At 60.4% G+C, this 12,754-nt stretch overlaps 2 protein-coding genes and 1 pseudogene across 6 annotated transcripts; all 3 read left to right on the forward strand.

The window, feature by feature from the left end:
• Positions 1-78: 78 nt before the first annotated feature.
• On the forward strand, positions 79-224 carry LOC130841124 (U6atac minor spliceosomal RNA; annotated as a pseudogene).
• A 1,195-nt stretch (positions 225-1,419) lies between these two features.
• On the forward strand, positions 1,420-2,459 carry PPP1R27 (protein phosphatase 1 regulatory subunit 27). Its single transcript, XM_057714474.1, has 3 exons — positions 1,420-1,609; positions 1,688-1,838; positions 2,123-2,459. The coding sequence occupies exons 1-3, from the start codon at positions 1,420-1,422 to the stop codon at positions 2,244-2,246; spliced, it is 465 nt and encodes a 154-aa protein (XP_057570457.1). The 3' UTR covers positions 2,247-2,459.
• A 428-nt stretch (positions 2,460-2,887) lies between these two features.
• On the forward strand, positions 2,888-10,972 carry MCRIP1 (MAPK regulated corepressor interacting protein 1). 5 transcript variants are annotated; one of them, XM_057714475.1, is made up of 6 exons: positions 3,022-3,280; positions 8,414-8,479; positions 8,898-8,953; positions 9,037-9,155; positions 9,775-9,876; positions 10,067-10,972. In XM_057714475.1, exons 1-6 carry the CDS (start codon positions 3,155-3,157, stop codon positions 10,129-10,131), a joined length of 534 nt encoding a protein of 177 aa, XP_057570458.1. In that variant the 5' UTR covers positions 3,022-3,154; the 3' UTR covers positions 10,132-10,972. The 5 variants fall into 5 exon arrangements, with proteins under 5 accessions (XP_057570461.1, XP_057570462.1, XP_057570458.1 ...); XM_057714477.1 differs by having other exon boundaries at positions 3,273-3,407; positions 8,353-8,479; XM_057714478.1 differs by lacking the exons at positions 3,022-3,280; positions 8,414-8,479 and adding an exon at positions 2,888-2,920.
• Positions 10,973-12,754: the final 1,782 nt, after the last annotated feature.

Here is a 12,754-nt window from a genome sequence, read left to right on the forward strand (position 1 = left end):
CCTCAGCCTGCTGGGACATCTCACAGTTCCACTGGTTGCACTCCTACAAGTCAGTCTGCAATAGGTCAAACCAGTGCAATGTTGTATGAAAGGAGAGAAGGTTAGCATTCCCCTTGACAAGGTTGGAAGAGGCCCTCGGGCCTGACAGCACGCATACGGTTAAGGCACTGCCACCTACTTTAAGTCACTGCCACCTACTTCGTGGCATCTAACCACTGTTTTTGAGTAGCATAGACACATATATACTACCAACTGTAAAACAGATAGCCAGTGGGAAGTTGCTGTATAACAAAGGGAGTTCAACTCGATGACGGATGATGCCTTAGAGGACTGGGACAGGGAGGGTGGGGGGGAGTCGAGGGAGGGAGGGAATACCGGGATATGTGTATAAATACAGATGATTGACCTTGGTGTACCTCAAAAACTGGTACAAGAGTGTAAAGCAATTATATTCCAATTAAAAAAAAAAACCAACAACAAAACCAGTGCACACCACTCAGGACGAGACGGCTATGGTGTTATGGTCCTCGGGGAGCAGACCTAGATGCCACCTTAAGTGTCAGCACGTGTGTTCTTGGCAGGAAGCAGCAGGAGTCTGGAGCCAGGAGAAATGTAGGGGGCAGGAAGGAGGGGAATGAGGGCCTGGGGGTGGAGGGGGCTGGGGAGGGTCCCAAATGGGTGGGGTGAGATGGGCTGAGTGGGCGCTGAGGCATTTAGATTCTAACCTGGGAGGTTTCCAAGCAGAAAGGCAGTGCCACGAAGCCCACGTTTTGGGAAAACTACCCTGAGAGTGATACAAGCCATGATGGAAGGTGACAAATGACAGGGGGACGGGTAGGGCTGGGCCTTCTTCTCCACAGCAGGACCCTGTGCTTCTTCAGGTGTGGCCCGGCCCCTTGCCTTCCCAGGAGGCAGAGGCAGGCGTGCTCGCCACGCAACATGCCCTTCTCCCCAAGATCCCGGGACTGTGGGAGACCCCAGCCCTCTATGACCTTGGTACCTGTTTGCCCTCCTTATGGGCCCTGCCCTTCTAGTGTCTCTCCTGCCCTCTGTCAGGCACCTTCGAGGTCCAGCTGTGGGACAGGGAGCAGTGGCCAGGAAGGATCTGACCCCTTTGGCCAGGCACAGTGACAGGTGGGCTGAAAGATGAACCACTAAACATGATCCTGTGAGCAGGGCTGAGCGGCTCAGTTTCAGCCCCTCGGGTGCGAGCATGACTGCACAGCTTTATATAGCTCTGCAGGCCCTATATAAGCAGGAGGTGCCCTGGCCAGCGGGAGCACGGAGAGCATTGCAGTGGCTGCGCTGGACGTCATCATCAGCCAGAAGAGCCCGCACGCTGGTCTGGTCCAGGCTGGGCACCTTCCTCCCCCAAGCAGTAGGGTCCCCACAGGGGTGGCCCACACCATAGCTGCCAGGATGCCCAGCAGAACAGCCCGCTATGCCCGTTACAGCCCGAGGCAGCGGCGCCGGAGGCTACTGGCTGATCGCAGTGTGCGCTTTCCTAATGATGTCCTGTTCTTGGACCACATCCGCCAGGGTGACCTGGAGCAGGTAGGGCGCTTCATCCGGACTCGGAAAGTCTCCCTGGATACCATCCACCCCTCAGGTGAGTGCCTGTGGGGCCAGTGAGGGTCTGTGGGCGGCAGGGGACGGCCTGAGCCTTGACCCCTCCTGTCCTGTCCAGGCCTGGCTGCCCTTCATGAAGCGGTGCTTTCTGGAAACCTGGAGTGCGTGAAGCTGCTAGTCAAATACGGGGCAGACATTCATCAGCGAGACGAGACGGGCTGGACACCCCTGCACATTGCCTGCAGCGATGGGTACCCTGACATAGCCAGGTGAGAGGGTGACCGCCACGATGTGGTCCCCCAAAATATGGCCCTGCTGGTGTAGCTAAGAACCCCAAGGGCTTCTGGAATCTCCTTTCTCTCCTGTTGTCCTCCCAAGAGCAAACTGCAAAAGTCAGCCGTAATTTCCAAAGGGTCTGGTTTCTTCCTCCTCACCTCATCTGGGAAAATAAAAAACAGATGGACCTCAGAACCCCAGCCTGCTACCCTGGGGCAGGGCTGAGCATTCTCCAGGCCCTTGCCCTCCTCAACCAGGGCTACCCTTTGCACCCCAGGTACCTCATTTCCCTGGGGGCAGACAGAGAAGCGGCCAACGACGATGGTGATCTGCCCTCGGACCTCATTGACCCTGACTTCAAGGACTTGGTGGAGCTATTCAAAGGGACTAAGATGGACTGAGTCCAGCCCTGCCCTCTAAGGGCTCTAGCCCTCCCTGGAGAAGTCAGGTGCCCACCTCCCCCAGCTGCCAGGAGTGCCCCACCAGCCGGGCTGGGGGCTGGCCAGGACCCCATACCTGGGCACAACCCTCGCCCCCGATTCTGGCCTGGCTTTTTCTCCAGGTGAATTTTTTATTGCGACACTTTTTACTTTTTCAATAAACGTGATTCCCAAGTCCATGGTGATGGCCTGATTACTGGGGACCGGCCCGTCCCAGTCCTTCGGCTCCGGCGGCTCCGGCTGTCGGCGAACCCCGCCGTCCACTGTGGTCTAGGGGTCCAGCAGTGTCGGAGCAAGGAGCCAGAGTCCCGCGGCTCCCGACCGCCCGTCCCCGCCGTCCGTCGACCCCAGTGCCCGCCCCACCCCCGGCCGGCCTTGTCTGCCACAGAACCCCGACCCCGCCGGCCTGGACGCCCCCCCAGAACCCCGCCGCCCCGGGATCCCGTCCCCGCCACCCCCGGTCCCGCCGCCGCAGACCCCGCAAACCCCACAGACACAGGCCCCCGCCCCCCCCAGTCTCCGCCCCTCCCCCAGCGCGGCGGCGGTCACGTGGCCGGCGCCCCGGCGCGTGCGCGGCGGCGCGCGTCACTTCCGGCCGGGCCCCTGGCAGCGGCGGCGGCGGCCGAGAGGGCGAGGTGAGGCAGCGACAGCGGCGGCGGGGGCGGGGCGGGCGCGGCCGGGACCCGCCCTGGCGCGGCGGCCGCGAGGGGAGGGCCCCGGGCGGGGTCGCAGGGCGCCTGGCCCGCCGCGGCGGAGGATAGGGAGGGGCGCGGCGGGGCGGAGCGGGCCCCGGCGGGCACGGGGCTCCGCGGGCCGCGCTTCTCCGCCCCTGAAGCTGCCGCCGCCCCGTCGTCCGGGAGGCGGTCTTCATGTTGCTTCCTGCCCCGGGAGCGCGGCCGGCCGGGCCCCCGAGGCTCGCCCTCCGTCGCCGTCCCGCCTGTCCCAAGCTCCGGGCGTGCGAGCCAGGCGGGGCGGCGCCGGGTGCGGGGCGCGAGGTGGGTGAGAGGCTGTCGGCCTTCGGGGAGCTCACCGGGCCGCCGGGGTGGGCGGGGGCCACAGCGGGGAGGCCGCAGACGTGAGACTTGTCATTACAGAAGCAGCGCAGGTTGTGAGAAACTTCAGGTAACGTGGAGGCGCACGGGTCGTGTCCCCGACCTGCCCCAGGGGGACTTCCCAGAGAAAGTGTTCGTTAGCCGGGCCCCCAGGGACCAGCGGTATAGTTTTGGGCAGACAGGCCATTTTGAGCAAAGGCCCTGAGATGTCAGCGGGGAGCGTCCAGAGCTTTTAGAGAGGAGTGCGGGTGGGGAGGGCAGGGGCAGGAGCTGAGTCCTGAAGGAGGAGGCTTGATTTGGGGTGAATGGAAGGGCTGGCGAGATTTCCAAGGGAGGAGGGAGCGGGGTGCACACACTGGGGTTTGTTGCTCGGGAAGGGAGCTGCTGCTGTCACCCAGGAAAGAGGGGGAGGGGTGGTGCAGTGCTTGGAGGCTTTGCCTGGGGGCCTTCAGTGGACACCAGGCCCCGTGGCGTCTATAAAGCAGTGTCCTGCTGGCACTTGCTTGGGTGGTAGGTCGTTTTCTAGAAGTCTCATTGGTCGAAACTGGGCTGTTGAGAGCCCCAAAGATAGAATATGAAGAGGAAGTAGAGTCTGCGAAAATTTGAGTACCTATCAAAAATTCTAAAGGAACACAGAGTGGCTGCAGTTGCATCATTGATTCTAACTCCGGAATATCCATCGTCACTTTCCCAGACAACAGAGTATCATCTCGCCCCCTGTCCTTAGGCATATGGCTGCATGTGGGGAAAGAGTTCAAGACTGGGGGGTTGGAGACTGGGCCGTGGGCTCCCCTCCCCCCATGCTTCTTCCCAGGAGGTTTCTGAAGTCCTGTGTTCCCGTGGAAAAGCAAGGTGCTACATAGATCCATCCAGGGAGACTCCCTCCCCGTCTCTGATCAGAACCATATCAGTGCCAGGGGTCAGGAACCTGCCAGGGGTGCAGGCAAGGCAGAGTCAGCATCTGCGGTGCTCAAGCCAGCTGAGCCATCCTGGCCTGGCCCTGACTTCTGGAGGTCCAGAGGTTGGGAGATCCGGACACTACTGTGCTGGATGGCAGGCTGCTTCACCCCCAAGCCTCCAAAATGGGGGTTATCGGGGTCCCACGTGGCTCCGTGCAGTGGCCACCCTACAGTCGGCCCTTGGCAAGTGTTTGCTGTCACTGGCGGCACTGCTGCCCCTTCACAGTGTGCTGTACATTTGTGGGTGTCCGCCACGCCTGAGTGGGCTGTCTGCATTCAGTTTGCCCAGGGCTGGCCTAGCTCACACTTTGTAGTCAACAGCAGCCCTTTTACTCTCAGGAGTGCCCAGCTGGACAGTGCGTTCCTTCTGTGATTGTCCTGTCCACTGTCATATTGGGTAAGCAGCCATGGAAGTCTTGTGTGAGGTGGTGGCTTCACGTGGCAACACTTGGGTCCTTGTTGAGCAGGAAGGCCTGGTGAACATTCTCGGGAGTTGCTTTGGCTCGGATGGGGATTCTGCGGCCCGTAGTGGGAAGAGACTTGCCCAGGGGCAACACAGCAGGGGTGGATGACCCTTAGTTACAGAGTGGTTCTGGACCCTTCCAGGTCCCGAGCATGTAGCCCTCTGGCTACTGTGGGTTAGGCAGCCATGGACAACAGTCAAGGCCTGCAGAGCGCACTGAGGGGCAGTGTATGCTTCCCCATGGTGCTGTAGTAGCAGAGGTGGCTCTGTGGCACAGACTGTGTTTGGGGTGGGCTGGGGGCCCAGTAGCCAGTGACACCTGGTGTAATAGATTGTGGCCAGACTCAGGACTTGATGGCAGTAGAAGGCACTGTAGTGTCTGGGTGGCAGTGACTTGGTGGGGAGGGGGGATTGTTGGGAAGATCATGCTGGCATCATATGTGCCCAGGGATGGAGGAGGACAGAGCAAGATACTGTCTCCCAACACAGGGGTTGGAGGCTGAGGGGTGGATGTCAGACCTGGGTGGGTCAGAATGGGAAGAAGTAACTGAAGAGCACGTGGGTGGAGGCTTGGGATCTGTGGGCTGAGGGGAGATTCGTTGCATCATCAGATCTGAGACCTCAGCGGTGTGAGCTGAACCTCATGTGGTACGCTGAGAATGGAAAAATGCTGCTAACCTCTGTGCTGGCCATTGCCAGATGCAACCCGATTTCAAAGCTATTAAAATTGGAAAAAAGTTTCTCAGGGTTGATGGGATGCAGGATGTTTGATGAGGTTTTGAGCTCCAGTCTTGAGGAAATAATTGTGCCTGAAAATTACTGTGAGCAAAAGTTGGAAAGAAAACAAGGCGAGGGAGATGTTTGAGGAAATGGACGCTCCCTCCCCTCTGGCCAGGTGGACTTGAGGCTCCAACCTCAGCGGGACTCTCGTGGCCTGCTGGGCCTTTTTAGGTGTCCCTGGTGCTTTTCCAGGCGTGCCATTCTCCCCAGCCTGCTAGTCACCTGGCCCCTCCACACCTGCCTCTGTGGTGGCCGTGCTCAGTGCTTTCCCTGGGCAGTAAACGTGCTCGGGTTTCCTTGCACTTCACCACACGCCCCTGTCAGCCCAGGCCTCTCGCCTCCCTTCACAGCCGATTGTCAGGGACGGGCAGTCTTGGCTGATGGTCCCACTTCCTCCCCTTGCTCCACTGAGACCCTTCGTGCTTGATCGCTATAGATTTTGTCATGCTGGTCCAGCGGTCACCTCTTTATCCAGGTCTTCCTTGAGTCCAGCTGCCCCTTTGGACATCTCCTCCCTGACCTTGTTCTACCTGCCCCATCCACGCCTTTGCGGCTCGGCCCTCTCTGCTGGAGGGGTCACGTGTCCCCAGGCTTCTGTCTTTAGCATCACTGGTACTGATTTGCCTGCTGGTGCCGTGCCTTGTGCTTGTGGCTCTCACCTTCCGTGGCGGAAACAGGCCCAGTGTACGTGGGCCCCTTTCAGTGGCTCTTCCTTCTGGACGCTGACAAGTGCTGCTTCTCTGGTCACTCCTGTGCACCTCTCAGTGGCCATGTGGACCTTTCCCTTCCCCTCAGATACATGCCTGGGACTGGAATGGTTGTCATGGGGCATGCGTATTTATTAGGTTTTTCATGGAAATTTCTTTTGGGGTCAGCGTGGGGGGCCAGCTCCTTGGAGGAGCCCCGGGAGGTGATGAAGGGGAGTGAGCACAGCTCACAGTTCCTCTGTCTTTAGGGGAGCAGCAGGCCCTGGCCTCTTGGGAGGCTGCTGGTACACTCAGGAGAAGCCAGGTGGCAGGGTCTTAGCAGGGGCAGAGCAGGGCCAGCACAAGGTCCTGAGGAGAAAGGCCCCTGGAGGGAGGCTGAGCTGCTGGGAGAAGACAAAGGACTTGGGAGTTCCTCATGTCTAGGAAGGCCAGCTGGTGGGACACAGGCCGTTAAAGATGGACCTGGTTGGGTGTGACCTCCCCGAGTGAGAGGAGGCAGATGGTGACTCCTTTTTTTTTTTTTTTTTTTGGCACACGGGCTTAGTTGCTCCGTGGCATGTGGGATCTTCCTGGAGCTGGGATCGAACCCGTGACCTCTGCATTGTCAGGCGAGTTCTTAACCACTGCGCCACCTAGGAAGCCCGTGACTCCTTTTTAAAAAGTCATTTTACTCGCCCTTCAAGTCCCGAGGATGTGAGAGCCTGCGGGTGTCCAGCGCCTGGTCAAGGTGCTTCCTGGCCACCCTGTCCAGGGCACCAGAAACCTCGTAATTCAAGTAGCACATCTGTGTGGGTAGACTCCCGGTGACAGGCGCATGGCTCCACGGTTTATGGGGGACGCTAGTCTCTGGTTGGGAAGCCCAGCTGATGGGTTGCAGTGACGGGTGGGTGCCCACTGTGGAGACCGAATGCTCCAGGAGTCTGGGGCACAGGCCTCAGGACTGCAGAGACCAAGGGGAGCAGGTGAGGCACCCAGAGAACCCCAGAGCCACGTGTGCAAGTGCGTGTGTGCAGGCAGGGTGACGGGAGCTGCGATGGGCTGGTACCTGAGTTAGGCCTGAGACTGAGCAGGGGGCCCTAGGCTGAAGGCGCGTGCCTGTAAAGGCCAGGCAGCCCCCAGAGGCTGTGACCAGAGGAGACCAAGGCTGCCCTGAAAGGAGAGGCCCCAGGGCCGGGCAAACTGGGAAGGCAGGTACCCTGAAGAAGTGGCCACCCAGGTCCAAGAGGACAGACTGCAGGAGGGCAGAGGGGCCTGGGCAGGAGGGGCCAGCCTAGGGTGAGCAGGGGTTGGCTGATCCTCCAGGCATCTCCTTCCTGTTGCGTGATTGGAGCCTCCCGCCTCTTCCTGCCACCGAGGGCCCGCGGAGTGTCCCCATGGCACCCTCAGGCCAGAGAAGGCTTTCCCTCTGTGCTGTGGTGCTTGTGGGGCCGGCATCTGGGCAGGAGCACTGTGGGTAGCAAGATCCCCTGAATCCAGGAAAGAAGTCACTTGGTGAGGAGGTGGGCCCCTCACCTGGGGGGGTTCCATGTGCACCCCCCGGAAGCTGGTTTTATGCTTTTTTTGTTATTATTGCCTCAACCTGTGGGCTGTGTTTACTTGTGCAGGTGTTCTTTTTGTTTTGTTTTGTTTTGTTTTATGGCCGCGCTGTACAGCATGTGTGATCTTAGTTCCCTGACTGGGGATGGAACCTGTGGCCCCTGCAATGAAGGCCCGGTGTCTTAACCATTGGACCGCTAAGGAAATCCTTCTGTGCAGGTGTTAAATGCCAGAGGAGCCGGAGAGGAAGTACCCACCATGTCTCGTTCTCTTAGCCCTTTGGGAAGGACTGTGGCTACATGCTCTGAGCATTCCAGGGTCTCTGGGCTCCAGGGATGGGTGGGGGGAAGCCCTTCCCAGGTACCCTGAGGGGCAAGGCCAGGCCTGGGACTGGCCCTGTGCAGCCAGTTTCCTCATCCTGCGGTGTGTGTCCTCAGCCAGAGAGGGGACATTGTCCAACCGGCCAGCTTGAGAGTAAGCCTAAAAATAGACCCTTTTTCTGGGCTGTATAGTCCCCTGGGCTGAGAGAGAAGCTGTAAACAGGACACACCCCGGGTTCTCTGTCACTAGGTTGGGCCTGGCGACTTCCTCCAGGCTCACAGCCTTCCCCAGCCGTCTCATCACATTCCAGGGACCAGGAAGCTGGGCAGGCTCTGCTGGGCTTCTCACCATTGGGAAGCACATCCCCATCTTACAGGTGGGAAACTTAGGCTCAGCAGAAACAACATAGTAGGCCCTGCAGGCAGTGAGGGCACTGGGACGACTGTAGGCCTTTCCCACAGACCCATGGTCTGCCAGGACAGTCTGAAACTCAAACTAGGAATGTCAGCAGAGCTGCCTGACTCTGGGGAAGGTGCTCTCCCAGCAGCGGTGGTCCAAGTGCGGGGCCCCTCAGAGCTTGTGCTGTTCCACCTCCTGCATGTCACTGGCCCCATCTGGCTGACCCTGCCACACCCTTAGCCAGCTGATTTGCGGCTAGACCCTATCCCCTGAAATGCAGGGAGGCCACAGCTAAATGGGAGAGGCAGAGGCACCCCGCGCCCTTCCCGTCTCTGGAGCCCTTCTGGAGAGGGTGGCCTCCTTTCCATTCCTGTGTTATGGGGCTTCCCTTCCAGAGGCTGAGGGGACCTGGCAGCAGAGCGCGAGGACCAGACGCCCCAGCGATGACCAGGTGGGTCTTAGGCAGTGGAGTGGCCTGCAGGTGGTGGGGGGGCCCTGCCCCCAGCCCCTCCTCATGGGCCGGGCTCCCCCTAGTTCCCCTGTCTCCAGAGTCGTCTACAACGGCAAGAGGAACAGTAGCCCCCGCTCTCCCCCCAACAGCAGCGAGATCTTCACCCCGGCCCACGAGGAGAATGTGCGCTTCATTTATGAAGGTACATGGGGTACCCCCAGCCAGGCCCCCCGAGCCCCTCCTGCCCCTATACCCTCAGTCTGCCCCAGGCAGGTGGGGGGACCCAGCTCTGGTCACGGGGGGCGGTCTGCACTATGGAGTTCCTGGCAGGCAGCACCCCAGAAGAGGCAGTATTTGGAGCCAGTGGTGTTTGCTCAGGGAGAGGGGGGCTGTGGAAGACAGTGCATCCTGGGGAACCTGGGGTGTCCTAGAAGTGGTGTGGCTGGGGTGTATGAGCACGTGTGCACAACATTTGTGCCAGGAGGTGGGGGTTGGTGGAGGCGAGAAAGATGAGGGGCCTGCCTAGAGCCTCTGTGACTGCAGCTCTGGTCATGTTACCATGAGGCTGAAAGGGGCATGGTCTGGGCAGGGCTCCCCGAGGGAGTGAGGGTGTGTTGGGGACAGTGTCAAGCCAAGAGCAGGCCAGGCTTGGGGGCCAAAAGCTGTGAAGCGGGCGTTGGGGGCAGGGCACCTGCGGGGCCACTCTGAGGGAAGGGAACGGGCAGGAGTGGATGCCCTCTGGCTTGGACACTGACTGGGCCGGACCGCCTGATGCTACAAGCCTGGGGGCTAAGGGCCCTGACCACCCCTGCTTTCTGCAGCCTGGCAGGGTGTGGAGCGGGACCTGCGCAACCAGATGTCGGGCAGTGAGCGGGGCCTGGTGGAGGAGTACGTGGAGAAGGTCCCTAACCCCAGCCTGAAGAGTGAGTGGGGCTGGCCTGGGAGGGTGGCAAGGGGCCTGGGCTGGGGGCAGGAAGGCCCACCTGCTTCCTGCTTCCAGGACAGCCTTGGGGGGTGGGCTGGGTCCTAGGGCTTTCAGAGACAGGGGCAGGACGAGGGACAGACCCTGCCTCTCCACCTGCACCCACCACCGACCGCTTTGTGCCCTGGCAGCCTTCAAGCCCATCGACCTGAGTGACCTGAAGCGCCGGAACACGCAGGACACCAAGAAGTCCTAAGCCACGCTGGTGCCCCTCCCCTGGCCTCTGGAAGATCTGGGTGCAGCCTCCTGCTGGCCTCCTCCTCTCCCGTGAGCCCAGCTCCTGGGAGGGGGAGGGGGTCTTGCTCCAGTAGGCTGAAAACCCAAGACCAGAACAGGCATGATTGGTGGCCCAGGCCTGCCCCTCCTCCCTGAGCCCCCTCCTTTCCTCTTGGGGGATCTCAAGCTACCCCTGACACTAGGAGGGCCTGGGCCCTGCCAGCCCCTGCCCTCCCTCAGGCCTGGCTGGATCTTTGGAGCTGCCTGGCCCTGTGTGCCCCCCAGGGCCTTGACTCTGACTCCCATCACCTTCCCCTGGTCCCACCCCCTATCCCTGGCCGCTTCCAGGATCAGGAGGGAGGCGAGGGGGCCTTTGTTGTCTCCTGTGCTGGTGGGACTGGGCTGGGTTTGCGCCTGGGGTGGCCAGGAGGCAGAACAAGGGTGGTGACACTCCCGCCCAGCATGGGTCCCCCACTGTACCCTGTTGCATCTCTGGCCTGGACACGAGGAGTGTCTGACTCCTACCCCATTGTCCAACCTGGCCCCTTCTTTCCCTGTGTCAGCTTCAGGATGGCACCAGTTCTCTAGGCCTGGGACACTCCTGGGTGCCCCCTCCAAGGACCTTGGGCAGCCGGGCCTGGCCTCCCCTTGGGGAGGGGCGTGGGGCTGGCCTGAACTGGCAAGGCTACCCAGTGGGTCCTGCCCTGTGCGGTGAGTTGGGAGGGTCTTCAGGGCCATTTTTTTTTCCTGTGCCCTCCAAATCCAAGTGTCTGACTGGAACCTGAGGACAGTGAATAAAGGCGGGGTGGCATTGGCTTGGCCACTTGGTCTGTGAGGCCCCTGTCTCGGCTGTCCATGCAGGGCTGGAAATCCAAGGTCATGGTCCAGGTCCAGAAGTTCCGTCTCATCCTTGGGCTCCACTAGGGGGCTTGGGCTTCCTGGGGGGCAATGGGAGGTGGAGGTGGGGGCCCTGGAGGTAACTCATCCGTCTGCAGCACTGGGCCCTTGGGGGGTGGCTCCTCTGCTATTCAGATGGAGGAGTGACTGCCTCAGGCGCACTCGACCTTCAAACCTGGACATCGCCTGGCAGGCAAGCCAAATCGAAATTTATTTTGGGAGCACCCTTTCCTGTTAGAGTATTCTGGGGCTCCAGCAGCCCCACAGGTGGCTCTGGGAGGTGTCTTCTTGGGGGGGGGGGGTTCCCCAGGGACAGGGGTGCAGGAAGGATGGTTCATGCAAATAAGCAGCAGCTACGGCTCGCTGCCAGTGGGCGCTGGCTGGTGCCGGGCCCTGAGCCAAGTTGCTGTAACCGCACAGGCCTCTTTGCTCCCCAGGGACCTGTGGGGCATCCTGCCAAGGGTTTGAGTGCCTGCTGGGCTAGGTCACCCAAGCAGTCCCCGTGTCAGTGACTGGAAGGGGGTGGGCATGGTCTGGCTGGGGTGCAGGGACCCGTGGCCAGAGGCTGTGTGGGCACACATGCCCTCCACCCAGCGTGTCCTAGACCAGTAAGGATGCGGCAGTGGCTGGCCAGCAGAGATCCTGTGAAAGTGAGGCCCACCCATTGGGGAGGGGAGGGGAGGGGAGGGGAGGGGTGGGCCCGAACCCAGCCAGGCCAGTGCTGCCCGTTGGGCATGGAGCAAGCTGCTAAGTCTCCAAGCCATAGTTTCTTCAAGTGGAGGTTAGCACCTGCCTCCTGGGTGGTTGCTCAGTACTGGTGCTTGCTGCCACTGTTAGTCACCTTGTGGATGTGCTTGACGGCACTCAACCCACAAGACTTCAGGGGGGTCTGGACATTTGCATTCTGGCAGCCTCAAGAATGGCCTTGCTGTGAGCCCTGGGGCACGTCGCACTGCTGTCCTGCCTCCGTTTCCCCATGTAAAGTGTGGGTATGGGCTGTGGTGGCTCAAAGGCCTCTCCCCAAAGGGGAGCTGGGGCCCCCTGGCAGCATACCGGAGAATGTCTGATATCTCGCTGTGTTGCTTAAAAATCGACTTGACCTTGCTCCCGGACCTTTCTGGGTCATTCCTCCCTCCTGTGGGGCTGAAAGGTGGGAATGGGGCTACACTGGGCCCCAGCACCTGGGTCTCGCCTGCTCACAGCCATCCTCCCTGGCCTCACCCACTAGTGGTGGTGCCTTGCCCCTGTGTGGGTGGGCCCGTGGGACATCCCTCAAGGCATTTTCATTCCCATTGTGTCTGCCAACTTAGATTTTCTGAAATAGAGGCCCTAGGCCTGGAGTCTTTGTTGAGAACACCTTGGAGATGGGAGTGTGGTTAACAGACTCTGCTGGGGTGGGGGGCGAGCACCTTGGATGGGGGCATTGAAGATGGAACCCTCACCAGCATGATAGGCTGCCTGGCCGACCATGAGTGGCTGGAGACACCTCCCTCCCCTTCAGACAGTGAGGGCAGAGAAGACGGGAGCATCCTCATGGAACGGGGCGCCCACTCCTGCATCACATTCTACGCTTGGTGGTACACACATCGCTGCTTAAATTCAGTGCTGACAACTTTGGGTGGGGGTAAGTTTTATTAACCTAATCTTACATGTGAGGAAATGGTGATCTCCTGTAGGAGGCTGGCCTTATCTGATTTCTAAGCTTT

Source organism: Hippopotamus amphibius, chromosome 17 (genome assembly GCF_030028045.1).
Source record: "Hippopotamus amphibius kiboko isolate mHipAmp2 chromosome 17, mHipAmp2.hap2, whole genome shotgun sequence".
Taxonomy (NCBI): domain Eukaryota; kingdom Metazoa; phylum Chordata; class Mammalia; order Artiodactyla; family Hippopotamidae; genus Hippopotamus; species Hippopotamus amphibius.

Coding starts and splice junctions, on each gene's coding strand:
- PPP1R27 (XM_057714474.1), top strand. CDS start 1,420: ATGCCCAGCAGAACAGCCCGCTATGCCCGTTACAGCCCGAGGCAGCGG. Junction 1,610..1,687: donor GGATACCATCCACCCCTCAG/GTGAGTGCCTGT, acceptor TGTCCTGTCCAG/GCCTGGCTGCCCTTCATGAA. Junction 1,839..2,122: donor GGGTACCCTGACATAGCCAG/GTGAGAGGGTGA, acceptor TTTGCACCCCAG/GTACCTCATTTCCCTGGGGG.
- MCRIP1 (XM_057714475.1), top strand. CDS start 3,155: ATGTTGCTTCCTGCCCCGGGAGCGCGGCCGGCCGGGCCCCCGAGGCTC. Junction 8,954..9,036: donor GACGCCCCAGCGATGACCAG/GTGGGTCTTAGG, acceptor GGCTCCCCCTAG/TTCCCCTGTCTCCAGAGTCG. Junction 9,877..10,066: donor CCCTAACCCCAGCCTGAAGA/GTGAGTGGGGCT, acceptor GTGCCCTGGCAG/CCTTCAAGCCCATCGACCTG.